General features: G+C 34.1%; 1 protein-coding gene across 1 annotated transcript; it reads right to left on the reverse strand.

Moving 5' to 3' along the window:
* Window positions 1-546: 546 nt before the first annotated feature.
* LOC110025490 (FAD-dependent urate hydroxylase-like) lies at window positions 547-15,796 on the reverse strand. The gene is made up of 6 exons (XM_020725996.1): window positions 15,597-15,796; window positions 15,320-15,466; window positions 15,160-15,228; window positions 14,857-15,022; window positions 12,873-13,101; window positions 547-1,308 (listed from the first exon to the last, which is right to left on the reverse strand). The coding sequence occupies exons 1-6, from the start codon at window positions 15,668-15,670 to the stop codon at window positions 773-775; spliced, it is 1,221 nt and encodes a 406-aa protein (XP_020581655.1). The 5' UTR covers window positions 15,671-15,796; the 3' UTR covers window positions 547-772.
* Window positions 15,797-16,248: the final 452 nt, after the last annotated feature.

The following is a 16,248-nucleotide window of genomic DNA, read 5'->3' on the forward strand; positions in this document are numbered from 1 at the left end:
TAATTACTTCAGGTTGAATCGATGAAGATAATAATAGTACTCATCTTTCAGTTCGAGCTTAAGCTTGAAAAAATAAAGATTTTTTATATATTTATTGAGCTCCAAATTTTTGGAGGAGTTAGGAAACTACATTTGAATGAGGTTGTTATTTTATACATACACTTTAATGTTCCTTCAAATGAAGTCAATAAAGATTCTAAACAAGCACTAAATGAAATGAGGATGAAATTGGGGAAACTTACATGCCACCTCAAATGAGTTGACTCATTGTTGCCTTTCTTCTTTAGTACATCACTTAATCACAAATACATTTTTTTGGATGTTATTCTTGATCCCATATCCAAGTGTTGATAGGAATATGTCATCCATCATCATGTTTGAAAACAGACAAATAGTTACAAGTCTTTTAATAAAAATTAGAGGAAAGATTCTAATTAAAATATGTTTTTTTAGAACATAGGAATGTGGTGTAATATCTAAATTTATATTACAAGAAAGAAAAGGGGGATTTATATTAATACCACACAATTCTCATGCATTTGCATATGTAATATCTAAATTTTGATATTTACTCATATAACATTTTTGTCTCCCAATCACATTAACATATTCACATGAAATGTAGAACTTTACTCTAGGGGAAAAAAAAAGCTATTTTCAATGTGATGTCAAATATTTGCATGTTATACAAGTAAATATCAAAGCTCAAGTACTAGATCTAAACAAACCTGCAAAGGTAGCAAGACCAAACTCGAAGGAGCACAAAGAGCATTCAAATCCTGCCGCAATCAAACTCAACTTTCTTAAGCATGATCCATGACAAAATCCCAGACAAGCACTTGTCCCTCAAAAATCTAATGACTACTCCTTCATTCTGCTGTATAAAACCCACAAGATATGCAGTAGCAATGAGATCAAAACTCCTCCATCTCCTCATCCTAGCATATTTCCCCAGGCTCTTCTCAATGATCCCATACTCTTCTTCCTCAGTTTTACAATGTTTTCCTGCAAGAAGAGCTTCGCCTAAGCTTCGAGCAAGAACAATGGCATCTTCAAGTGCAGAGCATCCTCCTTGGCCAATATCAGGGGTCATTGGGTGAAGTGCATCTCCAGCAACAGAAACATTGCCTTTGCTGATATTTCCAGTAAGTAGATCAAAAGGCCATCTGTATCTCAGTGGAGAGGAGACTGGTTCGCTTATTTCACTTTTCTCTATGACTGCAATGATTTCCTCAGGCAACTTTGTTTTGCGCATTTTACTTAGAATTAACTCCTTCATTATGCTTGCATTTTCTTCAGCTTCTTTGTCTGTGGAATGCAGAAGAAAGACAACGGCTTCTTCAATCAAAGAGTTTAATTATTTAAGTGCTTTAAAATAAGAAAAAATTCTGAATTTGTTGTGGGTGTCTAGGTATTTAACACAATTCTTAATGTGTTTACATATCCACAAAAACTTTCATATTTACATGCTTAACGCTCAAATCTTTAATATCACATCAAAAATGCCACTGCTAACATCTTAAAAGTGAAGCACACCATTATACATATATTTTTATGACACTAAAGGTTTATAGATGTAAATATCAAACTTCAAGTGTTAAATATGTAATTACAAAAGAATTGTCGGGTATTGATGTAAATTTTTCTTAATTTATTCATTAGGGGCAACCATCAATGGTTAATTATATCACAATTGTGATCCGAGAAACATTCTTAATTACAGATGTTAGTTCACATTTTAAATTCAACATAAAACTAAGATCCTGGCAAAGAGAATCTTAGAGATATGAAGTATGCGCGACTATTCTTCCACTTACAGGGAGATGCCCATGAGGATTCTTATAAATCAACCAAAAGGATCAGTCGCTTGACGGCAAATCCTCATATCCTATGGATAGGAAATATCTCTAACTGGAAGTACACATAATTTTAAGTCATGTTATTAAGACTAAATGTCTTAATGATGGACATGAGTCTTAAAATTTTGCCCTATAGACAATATGAACTAACATGCATGTGAGTGTTCTTATGCTAATGATAATGTAATATTATCTAAATCTACATGGAGAAACATCTAGGACTTGTAACATTAATAGGCATCGACTATCCCCATGATTATGACTTTAGGCCGGTAGCCTAAATTATGATAAAAAATTCGACATGATGCTGAACGGTGGGTTTGTCTACTTCAGGGGGTTACAAACTAAACAAATTTCATTTTAACTCTTTTAGAAAAAAAGTTCCTGAAGGGATTTCAAAACACTTTGTTTATTTCATCTTTGTAGAAGATTGCCCTATAAGCATGTTCAATGACTAGAGCATCCAAAGCATTCTTTATGATCACACGATTCACATGATCTCCCGCACATATATTTAAGCTAGGTGAACTAGTTTAAATAAGATCAATTTTAGTTAAATTCTTATCATCATACCGATATGTGGATATTGAATTACCAATATACTATAATAATAATGATGAAGATGAAGATGATGATGATAATAATAATAATAATAATAATAATAATATCATGTTTGAATCCATTAATAAGTTCTAATTTTGTTATAATTGATTCGAGTTGTTAGCAAGATAACTCGGGAAGATTAAATTTCATTTGTCTTACAATAATTTAATTACCTTTATTTTCACACCAATAAATGATTGTGATGCATGGTATGGGACCAAGTTGAGTTATCCGGAGCATTGTTGGTGAGACTTATGGAATTTTCATCACTCTTTTCAAAATAAGTAACAATTATTTATTAGAAGACAAGCATAACATTCGTTGTTCGGAGTCTTCTTCGTGTTACTTGTACAAGATTAATAGGTATTTTGTAGATTTATTAGTCATGTCTTTGTATTTTACTTGTATTATAATATACTTATTGTAGGATTATTTTATTTTTTTATAATGAAATAATAGTTTACATGAGTATAACTACTTTATTTTATTGTTGCACAAATTCATATTTATCCTATTGATTATTGTATTTGCAATATTTATTACTTTTGCATATTATTCCTATTTTAGATTCAATTTTTAAAAGTCATATTTGTAATTGATGTCGGACATACTACCATAATATTCTTATGACCTACAATATTTTATTGTTGCACGAATTCATATTTATCCTATCAATTATTGTGTTTGCAATATTTATTATTTTTGTATAATATTCCTATTTAGATTCAATTTTTTAAGTCATATTTGTGATTAATTTTGATCATACTGCTACAATATTCTTATGATCTGCATGTGATGTGTGAAATATAAACAATATTATAATGATATTATACTAGCATGAAGCCCTTGTTACTAGCTAGCCGAATCAATGGATTTTCTAAGAAATCGTCGAGTTTCTATGAAATTGGTGCATACATTTCTTTTTCTAAGATGTCTTAGAAAAGTGTGTGTGTGTGTATACCTAAACTTGTCTATTAAGATATTACCAAATAATGATAAATAACGGATAAATCATGTGTAAATATATGTAAGTACGCATCTAGATGTTAGTATACAAATGCATGGTTGGAAGTCACTCGTAATCGTAATCATAAGCACAATTCTATGTAGAATATATGGACTTCTGACACTCAGTTAATGTTGTTGTATACCATTATTGTTATAACCACTCGATAACATTGATTATCATACCAACATATATTGCAATCAACTCTTTTTGTTACTCATGTTACATGCCCTAATACATCACCATTTATGTTTTAATAAATAGAAGTGTGATATGGCAAACACACTTCTTGGTATTTTTTCATAGCAGTTCAAAGGCTTATGAGAGACCCTCACCACAAAAGCAAATTGTTCAATATTAAATTTTTTTTTGCCATTTTCAATTGATTTATAGTTGACCTCACTATTTATCAACTCATCATTCACCTCAAATATTTAAAATAAACTTGAAATAAAACACGCATAAAGAAAATCAAATATAATTAACTTTAATCATATCCTAAAGTTAGACCAAATTGCAGCTTGATGAGAGAATATTCTGAAATTATTGTTTTTATGCTCTGAAAATATTGTTTTCTTTACAAGTCATCGTAGTATTTGAAATTTCATATTATGAGCTACATTTTATTCAATATCAACGTATGAATAACATGCAGTAAGTTGAGGCGACTATCAGATGACTTTTTATGTAAAATTTTGTGTGGTGAGCATTCATGCATGAAAATTCATCCAAAATATTTTTTTTAATGAAGTGTAGTTTTGCAAAACAAACTTCGCAAATGCATCTGTACCGTCAAAACATTTTAATTAACCACTCCGCGCCGAAATCGAACTTTGTTTTGGGGCTCAGCTAACCTACAATAATTAGAATAATTTGAACGATAATTGCGATTTCGCCTTCGAAATGAACTCAAATAAACTCCAAACTCAAAATATAGTCAAATTGAGCTGAGAACATCAAAATTTACTAATTTGAAGCTCATTTAAAATTTCAACAAAAATCTCAACTTTCTCTTTCTTAGAGTGGGGCCCACATTTTGACCTCAATTTTTTGATATGGGGTCCACTTCTTGCTGATCTAAATGAGCTAAAAATAAAGAAAAAAATCCCTTCAATCCAGGTCCTAGGGTCCAGGCTTATAGCACGTGAGGGCACCTTGGCGCTACTAAATTGGCGCCTAGGCTCCACCTGGCGCCTTGGCGATACTCAAAGTAATACCTTAGCTCCAATGCACCATGGCACCACCAAAGTGACGCTTAAGAGCCTCATCGTTTTCTCTTCCAGAAAGAAGCACTTCCAACTGTTTCCTGCCTTTGGCCGTCGATGATTCGAGAAACTTTCCTCGATCTGTGGGATCCCCTTCAATCCATGGGAGCTCCAATTGTTGCCGCTCCAATCAACAACGATCAGGGGAGGTGATCACTATTCTAATCGACAGTAATCGGGGGTCGATTTGTGAGAGCTAACTATTCCCGTCGTCGACCCTGAGCTACTGATGCCTATAAATACCTCCCTTTCTCCATAGTCCAGGATGCTTGCCCACTCCTCCTCCCTCTCCAGCGTGCTCTCTCTCTCTTCGACGTGCTCCCTCTCCTACATGGCGGTCTGCTTCCTCCACTCTGATCAGTCAGCTAGTATTTTTTTTTATTCTTATTTATTTAATTAGTTTTTTTTAATTTATTTTCATGTAAAAAAACCAATTAAATGAATTAATAGGCTAGGCTCGGGTTCGGGTCAGACTCAGGATAGACCGAACACAACCTAGCCAGACCCTAGCCTAATCGTAGCCCAACCTAGCATCTACCTAGCCCAACATAGCCTGATGCTAGCTCGAACTTAGCCCAACCTAGCCTAACCCTAGCCTAAACCCAGCCAAACTTGAGCTTAGTCCTAACATAGGTTTCATGTGTAGGCTTTTTTTATGCATATATAATGTTTCATGCATATTATTTTTAATGTGTCGTATATAATTTTTGTGTGTCAACAAAAATAAAAATAAAAAAAGGAAGGGGAACCTCTCATAAGTAGGTTCTTTTTGTGAATATTTTAATAAAACATGTCATTTATAAGTTTTTTTAGTTCAAAATCATTTAAATAACTTAAAACTTTAAAAAATTTTAAATAATTTAAATAACCACTACTTAATTTGAAAATGATTTAAAATTAATTTAACAATAATTCAAAATAATTTAAAACAAATTTAAAATTAATTTAAAATAAATTCATATTTAATTTAAAAACTAAAAAATAAATTTAAAAAAACTTAAAAAACAACTTAAAGCATTTAAAAACTTTAAAAATAATTTAAAAATTCAACATTTTAAGACAACTTATGAATATTAATAATAAATAATTTAACAATAATTTAAAAATAATTTTAAAAACTCTTTTAAAATAATTCAAAACTTTTAAAAATATTTTTCGATAACTTAAATCAAATACTTTTCATGCCTAGACCACACAAATTAACCATCTAAACCAAATAACTTGAGGACTTAAACTAATCACCTTACACACTTAAACCAAAATACTTTAATTACTTAATTCAAAATGAAATAAAATATTAAAATATTTAAACCAAATAAGTTAATCCTAACACTTCAATTAAATAAAAACTCAGGATCACTTAAACACTTAAATTAAATAACATATTAAGACACTTAAACTAAAAAAAAATTCAAAGATTTAAACTTCCAAAGTAAACCTTTTAAAACTCAAGCAACTCAAAGTCTTTAAACCATTTGAAGCTTTAAAAGGAATTGAATCATATAAGCTTGCAAGTGACATAGAACTTCAAACACGAAGAACCAAACTCAATGGCAAAACTAAAAGGAGGACACCAACATAGAAAACCAAAAATGGAAAATTTTAAACTTAAAAGAACTTTGATTGTCATCATGACCAACAAACTAGAAATCAAAATTAAAATTCATCAACTCTAAATCATGTAAACCAAATCTAAGTAGATCAACCATAAAAACTAAGGTTAGCCAACACAAAAACAAAACCGAGGGTCACGCATACCGCAGATTAGTCTAATCTAAAAGTCTAGATTAATTTAGTAGGTACTCATAACTAGTATGAAGGGCTATGGCATATAAAACAAACAGTCTTACCCCCTAAAACTATGTAAGTGCCCTAAGATGAAATAACCCCCTAAAACTATGTTACTGACAAATGTACTACTAAACACCTTTAGCTAAGGAACCCTCTACTTGCCATCGTTATGGCGTTAAGTAGAGATTTCTAGTTATAAGGCTAGTTCATAGTTGAAGGATATCAATGCATTCAGGACGATGGAAAGTCATGTGCATCTTTACTGGGTACGTTATTCTTAAATTTTAGGGTAGTCCACCCATTTAGTCTCCCTGTAGAATTTAGGCTTATGTCAAAGTTAAGGTTTTCACCATCACTTGGAAATCTTTCATACCCGACTCTACCTCATCGTTTTATGAATCCTTTCAATTCACAAACTACTCAAAATCAAACTTTCAAACCTGTTTTCAAATTTATACCTCAAAACATGACCTTCTTAATTAGTCAAACTCATCCAACCACCCATTTTAAATTCTTTGATTTCTTTGTGACCTTGACTCAACATTTTCCTAATCATCAATAAGTCTCAGTCTTTTAAGTAAATCTTCCTCCATATGATGATCAAATCTCTATTTCAAGGCCTTTTCATGACACACTGTCCTTGGATGGTAAGTCCCAACATTTGAGCTTAATTCTTCTAAAATTTTGAACTTGAATTCATTCGTCTCCTTTAGAATCCTAACTTTCAAAGTTCAGCCTTGAAATCTGAGTAACATGAGTTAATATTTTAATCGACAGTTTTCTTTAGAATTCACAGCTTTAGAAATGGAATCAACTATAGCTTGCCCTTGTTGGGATATCATATCCCAAAATAATATAAGCATTATCTTATAGTCATAAGATAGGGGAAAAACTTTTGGTTCACGTAGACCATAAAGCTTAAAGATTTTCATCATCTGAGTGAATAGATCTATTAACATTTCTTCCCCTCATAGTGGTATATTATTCTTTAAATATTGCATCCAATCATATGGATAGAAATCTTTCAAGATATATGGTGGGGCACAAAGAAACATAAAGCAAGAATAATAATCTCCACCATGTATCAGTTATTGTATTTCTTTTGATTTCGAGTTGTTTTGCTTATTTATTGCAATATCAATTCTTTTCAATTAGTTTCTTATTATCACTTCATTTGTATCCATGTTTCTCTCTTATTTATAAAATAAAATTTATCCCTTCTTATTTATTATGTTATTTATATTATTGTATATCAACTCTCATTTTTGTGAGTATTCATTCATCACACTATGTTGTTGACATGTCTCACCTTGGGATGGTATATTATTCTTTAAATATCGTATACAATCATATGGAGAGAAATCTTTCAAGATGTAAAGTCGACAAAATGAAATAGAAAGCAAAAATAATAATCTCCATCATGTATCACTTATTGTATTTCTTTTGAGTCCGAGTAGTTTGGCTTATTCATTGTAATTTCAATTATTTTTATTTAGTGTCTTATTATTAACACTTTCAGCTGTATCTGTGTTTATCTCTAATTTATAAAATAAAATTTATCCCTTTTTATTTATAATGTTACTCATAATTATTGTATGTCAACTCTCTTTTTTGTGGGTATTCATTCATCACTCTCTTTGTTGTTGGGATGTCCCACCTTCAAGGCCCAAGGTACAAGTCTCTTTACACTCTTAGGCCTCAAATCTAGCACACCAAGAGATTTTGCCCGTAACATATAATATTAATATAATTTACTTTATTAACCCATTATTATTACAGTATTAGTCACATTATTTTTAAATAAATCCTACCTATTGCATCAATAACAAGAGTACATTGTATATCCTTGTATCCTAGGAGAAATCTATAAATAAATAAAAGTTATGCCTGAAAGACTGAAATAATGCAAGCTATACGGATTTCCAAATTTACAAAATCAAGTTCAAATTTGTGTGATTAGGAGAACCATGTAATTGAAATTGGAGAAATCAAGTCAATAACCAAAGATGACTTGAAAGCATGTGGGGGAAATTCTTAGGAGTGAATTCCCTGAATCTCCTATTCCTGCCAACATCCTTTCTTAATTCCCAATGCCACTAGCTGAACATACATGTCACACAGCAAACTAGGAATCTAGTAATATTTCAAGGACTTTAAACGTATAGAAAGAATTTGATTTGTTGAGTTTGGCTCCAAGTTGTTGAACCCAACCTATGATTAGTGAAACCGGAGTTGAACCCAAACCACAATATATGTTAATGTATCTATCAATCACCTTGCATTAGAAACTAACCAAAGCAACACAAAGAACCAAATACTAGCTTAAAGAACACAGAACAAGAAAACAAAAATGTAATCAAGAACACCAAGATTCCGTGGTTCGGCCCATAAGACCTACATCCACGGGAAGAAAATAAACACCAATTCATTAAGGCAATCAACAAGATTACACAACTTTATCACTGAGAGATGAGCTCTCTTGCCATACTCTCTCTCTCATCAACCCGGTACAAAATTCCTAAGATCCTCTCCTCAGTTTCATAAAACCTCTCCTTACCTCACTCTAACAAATTGTTTTCATTCCCCTTCAAACCCTCTCAACATGCATCCCTCATTATTTATAACTAATGAGTCTTCCCCAAGTAGACCGGTTCACCAATAAAGTAGACCGGTTCACCAATAAAATAAGCATTCTTTCCTTTTTTTAAAAACAATTGATAGAATTACAGTTAGACCATTGCCTTAGTCTAATAATTGAGAGTCATCACAACACTAGAGAAATCAAATATATGTTACATTCAGAGACACTTGGAACTAGGAAATAAAAGACTTAACACGAGCTCAACTAAGGCTGAGGTAGAAGGCGATGGTGCTGCAGTTTATGGAGACATAATAACTAAACCTGATTGGGTAGTGGACAACAGTGAGGCGTTCGGAGCAGTTGAGGTAGTTGGAAGGCTAAGGTAGTAAGTGAGAGATGGTTGGAAGGTGCAACAACAAGTTGAAGGGAGATAGAAGAGAGCGACAGTAGGTTGGAGGTGGCTGGAAAGGGCCAGAAACAAGTAGATAGGAGGTGGGAGTAACCAGAAACAAGCTGGAGGCGGCTAGAAGGGCTTGGAGTGATGGTCAGTTACAGGAAAACAACAAAGAGGTTGTTTTCCAAGTGGCGGAAGCAACCACGGCAATGGCGGTGGCAAGGAGGGGCGGTGGGGAGTACAAAACGATAGATAAACATTTAGGACAAGTCAAATCCAGAGCACCTTCTAAACTTCAGATACAGCCCTAGAAAAGAAAACATGGACACCGATGATTGTCCTGACAGAAAACTCACGAAAAACTAACCTTAAACTCCGACGAAAACAAATATATAATAATAGGATAACTAGGAGTGGCCCAAGAAAACTTATTGACTCCTCAACGGAGACCCAACTTGGGCCAATTTGGTCCACAAGCGCTAGCCAGACCGTGGCTATGTTCCCCGAACTCCCTTGTCAGCTAGCTTTCTGAAAGAAAGTAATTGCTAATTTTGTAGACATTGAAAAATCCTAAGTACATCACAAAGTCCTTAGCACACAATGATTTAAAATTAATTTTAATTTATCCTTTGAGTCAACATCATGACTCAAAGAAAAGTCAGGGACAGCCTTCAAAAAAGAGGGAATACCTAAAAGTTAAACAATTTTAAAGGCAATGCTTGCAACACCCAATGTGTTAAAATGCGTGAGGCCTCACCTAAAAATTACATAACACCCAAAGCCAAGAAAACAAATCTATATGAACTCTGGTGGACAGTATACCTAATCAATGACATCAGCGAATCGTTCACTTGTCTTTGACAAGCACTCATTATGACAGACGTGCTTATAAGCAGAACAATGCCAAAGGTGGCTTAGGATACATATCGAGTAAGATTTCTTTAACCTCCTACACTTCGGTAATAAAGCCCACCTCCAAATGATATCTAGAAGGAAAACAATAAAAATTCTAAAGGCTAGGAAAATGGCAGCCAACCCACCATACTATCACAGATGGGAAGTAAATGGAAGGTTGTTAAATGGAGAATAAGACAAAAGCTTGGAATTATTGGGTACTACTAGATGATCATAGCATCACTTGGCCACAAGTTATCGAGTGCGCAAGAGTGTGTGAGGCCTGACCTATGAACTTTAGATCAAAGCCTCAAGCTAAAATGGCATAGAATCTATATGAACTATGGTTGATAATACACCCATTGATGACATTGGTGAATGCTTCACGTGGCTTTGACAAGTAATCATTAGGATAGATATACTTATGAGCAGAACAACGCCAAAGATGGCCTAGGATACATATCGATTAACGTTTCTTTAACCAAAATAATAAAGTGAGCCCGCCTCCAAATACTATCTCAGAGAAGACCAGCAGAAATCTCAGAGCTTGGAAGGGGTGTCCAACCCAGCTTACTATCATGGATAGTGATTGAGTAAAGGGAAGGTTGTTAAGTGGAGGATACGACAAAAGCTTGGAAGAGGTTGACAAGGAAAGTGACGACACGGTTATATTGTGGTATAAGTTTTAAAGAGATCCAAAGGGTATAGTTCATGTTCCTAGCGATCCTCAAGCAAGAGTGCAAAAACAGAAAAAGTAGAGAGTTCCAGAAGAAGCATAAGATAATGGAAAAGTTTCTCAGAGTTTAGGAGTTAGGAGAACATAGAGGAATGTGGAAAAAAGTTAATATATTTTAGAGGCGCACTAGGAGGAGACCAAGAACCAAGAGTTAGGAGCACTAAAGCCAGGATTTCAAAGGCTAGAGAGGAATCCATGAATTTTAAAGTGTAATAATGCATAAAAAGGCCCTCTTACCCTTTTTAAAGCCTCTAAAAGGCACCTAAGGGTGCACTAGATGATCCATCTTCCAAGAGAAAATCGTTTTTCAATTGCATTGCAGGCCGACTCCAAGAAGAAAATGAAAATTTGTATTGATACTATTCCATTTTGGAAGTACTCATGATGGCATGTCAATACATAACATGCAAATATCCAACTATGAAGCCTCAAAAGCATATTCTACCAAGAGTTGACGAAAACCTAAGAATCTAAGATGGTTCATGAGATAAGGAAGCCAATCAAGACAATTCCCAGGAGGAGGTTAGGTACATCAGAAAAAAAAAATGTCAAGGAGTGGGTAATTAGAATAAATTGTCAAGAAGTGAAAAAAATTGACAAATGAGAAATATTCTTTGGATGGATGCTGCCAGAGTGCTGGAAGGTAGAATTCTTAGGAGGATGTTGAAAAATGGCAAATTAGAACATAGTGAGGCTAGCTTCTTTAAGGAAGTTGACAAAGACAACTTCCCCGAAAAAGGCACTAAAAATCAATTTATCTTGGGAAACCGTCGAAAAGAACGAGTACCTAAGGCAACATTCAGAGGCGGTCAAAAGAGATAAATTTCTCAAGAAGAGCTCCAAGAGTGAGGCAAATTCTCAAGGCAGATATGTGAATGAAAACTAATGGACCATCTGAATAAGTTGTCTATAAAATGTGCCTTCTCAAGGCAAGCAATCAAGAGAGCTTCTCAAAAGGATTCATTGAAAGAACACCGAGAAGTCAAGGGTCCAATAAGATGAATTCAATAGACCAAGAAAATGGATCAACCTGGCATCGAGTTGCAAGAGAGGGAAAAGGTGGAGTCAATTAGCGCAAAAGTATTTCAAGTGGATAATTCTCAAACCTGAGAAGATTTTGAACTGAGAAAACACTCTAAATGGTGTCCAATAAGATCCTAATTGTTATAATGAGGGTTAGAATTAATTATGAGAAACCAAAGGTCAAAAAATCTGGAAAGGTCATAAAAGAGGTTAATATAAATAATTTCATAACTCTATTCTACTAAAAGCTTGTCCAAAGTGAATTTCTTATAAATTAGCTTAGGTCTTTCTAACATATCAAGATGAGCCTACTTGGGGAATCTTAATGTGTTGCAAATAAGATATAAAGTCCAACCCAAGTGTTGTTATGTCGTAAAGTTGACTATAAATATCTTAGATATAGCTATTAATGATGATAATAAGATGAATACCTAATCGCTAGCACATGGAGGAAAAAAATTTGATCATTCTAGTTTTACCTTGATTCGACTTATGTTAAGAAAGGTTGGAGGTAAATCTAGGAAGACTTGGGTATATTGTATAAAAAATGATCTTAATTTATTAAAATTAAATGAAAATATGACACTAAATAGGATGCAATGGAGAAAAAGGTGAAATAGGATGCAATGGAGAAAAAGGATTCATGTAGCCAACCCCACTTAGTGGGATAAAGATTTTGTTGTCGTTGTTATTGTTGTTATTGTTGTTGTTGTAGCTTACCTTGATTAGTGGGAGTCCAGGTAAAGAACCAATAAATGCACTTTTCATCACAGGTCAAAAGCCCAAACCTAAAGCCTTCTCCAAAAAACTGCAACATTTCATGCTTGAAGCCATACCCTTGAGGAAACACTGCAAAGCCTCTTGTGGCTGAACGACCAGAGAAGTATGGTTTGCTAAGTCCAAGCCATTTTGATACTACTGAGTTCACTCCATCACACCCCAGCAAGATCTGGATGCAACTTTACAATAAGTATCTTAAAATATAAAATTTGAGATTGATACACAAATGGTTAAATATGTTTTAAACATAGAAGGATGAGCAAACATCAACCAAGGATAATTCAGCACCCAAATAATTTCCAGACGACCTATTAGAGTAAAACAAAAAAATCACATGCTTCTTAATAAATATCTGCCTTGCTTAAGAGTTAACCATCAATCTCCCACGAATGAATTTTTTTGAACACCATCAATTGTTTTGTAGAAGTTGTATAATGAAGGATAAGAATTTAAAGGTTTCATTTATTATACTTTAGTAATAGTTTCAGATATCTCCAAATAGAGTAAGAACAAGCTATTTTAATTTCAACTCCCAATTAACTTCAACATATGCTAGCTAGCTTGAAATCAGCTTATGGCCCTAATAAAATGAACTTTGATCTATCTCAAGTTGAATTGGTTTAATTTAAACCATCTTGAATCAAAATCAAGCCAACAAGAACTAAGCCATTGTTGCATACTTTTATATGCTTATATATATATAAGCATATATATATATATATATATAGCTTAGTTTGTGCATGTCTACATGTCTATGTGTGTGTGTGCATGTCTACATGTCTATGCGTGCGTGCACGTGCATACATGTAGACGTGTTTATGCGTGCACAGGGGCACACACATGTGTATATATCAATCTGCATGTGCACAAGTGCTTATATGTGTGTGTATGTGTGTGCGGGCGCACACACATATACATAGCAAGATTACAGCTAGAAAATCAATATGAGCTAAAATTTTGATCTATGGCTCAACGCATTCGACTCGATTCAAGCAAAATTAATATAATATTTAATCATCAGCCTTAGCATCAAATGAACAATCAATGCCTTTACAGATCTTTACTAAACCAGTATGCCTCGCTTCATGATCCCTCAAATATTTATAGCTCCATAGGTCATCAAACTTCTCAACTTATTAGTTGTATCATCCACTAATTCTTCATTAGCCATTACTGCTTTATGACACCTAATTACATTGAATAACTAGTTGACATGAAATTAAATCTTATACTCTCCATGTCTCACATTTATACGGGATTGCTTGGTATCTTATTTTAGGCTGAATCTATGCAAGATACTGCTTAAATATTACTAAACAAAATTTTTGAACTTTGAATTCTACAATTTTGATAAAATCAACTTTATTATTAGTCAAAATTAGAATTTATTAAATCCCCCCTATTCACAAGATTTAACTAATATATAATTTCTCCCTCTAACAATATTATAACTTGAAACAAACAACCAAACAGTTCATCAAAATTTACAAATATCTAACAGTTGACATATCAAATGATTTTCAGTTTTTATAAAATCTCAAGGTTTGTAAATCCGAATTAATAATTCCTACTTGAAACCAAAGAGGCTCTAAATCGCACGCTGCCAAATCAAAAAATTTAGGAAGATTAACATTCATACCACTCAATTCCTCTGTATTTACATATCTAACACCTAAACTTCACTTTTTTTACATACATTCCCTGTGCATTAAAAATGTTATTTTAAGATTTTGAAAGTTAAAATGTTGGTATTTTTTATGTGCAATAAAATTATTTGGGTGGTATAATTCTAAAAAATAAACTTTAGGCGTTAGATATATAAAAAACATAGGAATTGCATGGGATGCATGTAAATGCACCAACAATGTATCCTTTTACTTATATGCAAGCGCAAGCTGAGTTATATAAAAGCGCACAAAGTCACCTTAGTTTTGAGAGTCGACCCATCAGCTAAGTGTAAGAGCATCAAGTAACCATCCTCCTCTATTCCAACCACTCTGGAAGAGTACCTTATCGTCCCTGGAGGCAGTTCTTTTGCCAAAGCCTCAAGCAGAAAGCTTCTCCTCAAGCAACGCACTTCACGCTCTCCTCTGTAACAAAGCAAAAGCCAAGATCAACACCTCTGCGATCCACTTTTCATCAAAATATACTTACCAATATCAGATGCTGTTTGGTTTTGTGCTATGTCGAAACAAACAGTCTCCGGCTCTTGAAATCAAATACTTACCGCTTGCCCGCAGCAGAAAAAGGGATCTGAGCGGTCATGGCTCCAGAATCCGCAGAGTTTACAACGATTCTACGCAAAACAATTTGCAAGATTAGATCCGAAATAGATGATGACGACATAACGAAATGCGTATGATTAGGATCCGGGATGAGAAGGTTACCGTTGGAGGGAGAGGTGATTTTGGCGCAGGGAGTTGGCGACACCTAGGGCATCGAGGGCTCTCCATGCGTTGTCCCATAAAGTGAGAGCGAAGCCCGATGCTCTCAGCGACTCGGATGATTCCAGGATCACGCTTCTAATCCCCTTTCTGGTCAGACCGAAGACACAGATCAGATAAGAAATCGGTGTTCAGAACTAAAGATAATCATAAGCTTCAGATTATAATCACTGAAGCTAATAAAATTCAATAATCTTTATGGGAGTACAGGACAACTCGCCTGTGCAGACCGAGGGCGGTAGCCAGTCCTGAAATTCCTGCTCCGATAATCACCACTTCCTCCATGGCTTCCATTAGAGAGAGGTATGAGAGCGTAAGGAGTGGAGAGACGGAGATATATAAAGTAGAGAAAGAGTAATTGACTGGAAAAGAAGCATGCGAGGAGAGCCAGATACGTTGGAAGACGAATAATTGACTGGAGTAGTTCTGCACAGCTTATTGAATCGGGACCGCCCAGGTTATTGGAGAGGTAACCTTCTGGTCTAATTGGGAGGTCATTAGGGTTATTTCAGATTTATTGGGGTTGTTCTGAGAAGGTTATTGAACTAGAATTGTGAAGATTATTGGAGCAATTCATTATGCGGTGTATTAAGGTTATTGGAGGATTATTTTTGCATTATTAGAGATATTCTGTGGAGGATATTGAAGCAAGACCGTAATAGTTATTGGAGCAGTTCATCGTGTGGTGTAATTGAGGGGTTATTTTAGCGTTGTTGAAGTTGTTATGTTGAGGTTATTGAAGTGGGATCGTGGAGGTTATTGGAGTGGTTCACCGCGTGGTGTGATTTGGGGTTATTGTGAGATTATTTCGACATTATTTAAGTTGTTTCTGCAAAGCTTATTGAAGCGGGACCATGGAAGTTATTTGAGCG

This window comes from Phalaenopsis equestris, unplaced genomic scaffold (assembly GCF_001263595.1).
Source record: "Phalaenopsis equestris unplaced genomic scaffold, ASM126359v1 Scaffold000301, whole genome shotgun sequence".
NCBI lineage: Eukaryota > Viridiplantae > Streptophyta > Magnoliopsida > Asparagales > Orchidaceae > Phalaenopsis > Phalaenopsis equestris.

Coding starts and splice junctions, on each gene's coding strand:
- LOC110025490 (XM_020725996.1), bottom strand. CDS start 15,670: ATGGAAGCCATGGAGGAAGTGGTGATTATCGGAGCAGGAATTTCAGGA. Junction 15,023..15,159: donor TTTTCTGCTGCGGGCAAGCG/GTAAGTATTTGA, acceptor GCTTTGTTACAG/AGGAGAGCGTGAAGTGCGTT. Junction 13,102..14,856: donor GGTCGACTCTCAAAACTAAG/GTGACTTTGTGC, acceptor AGTTGCATCCAG/ATCTTGCTGGGGTGTGATGG.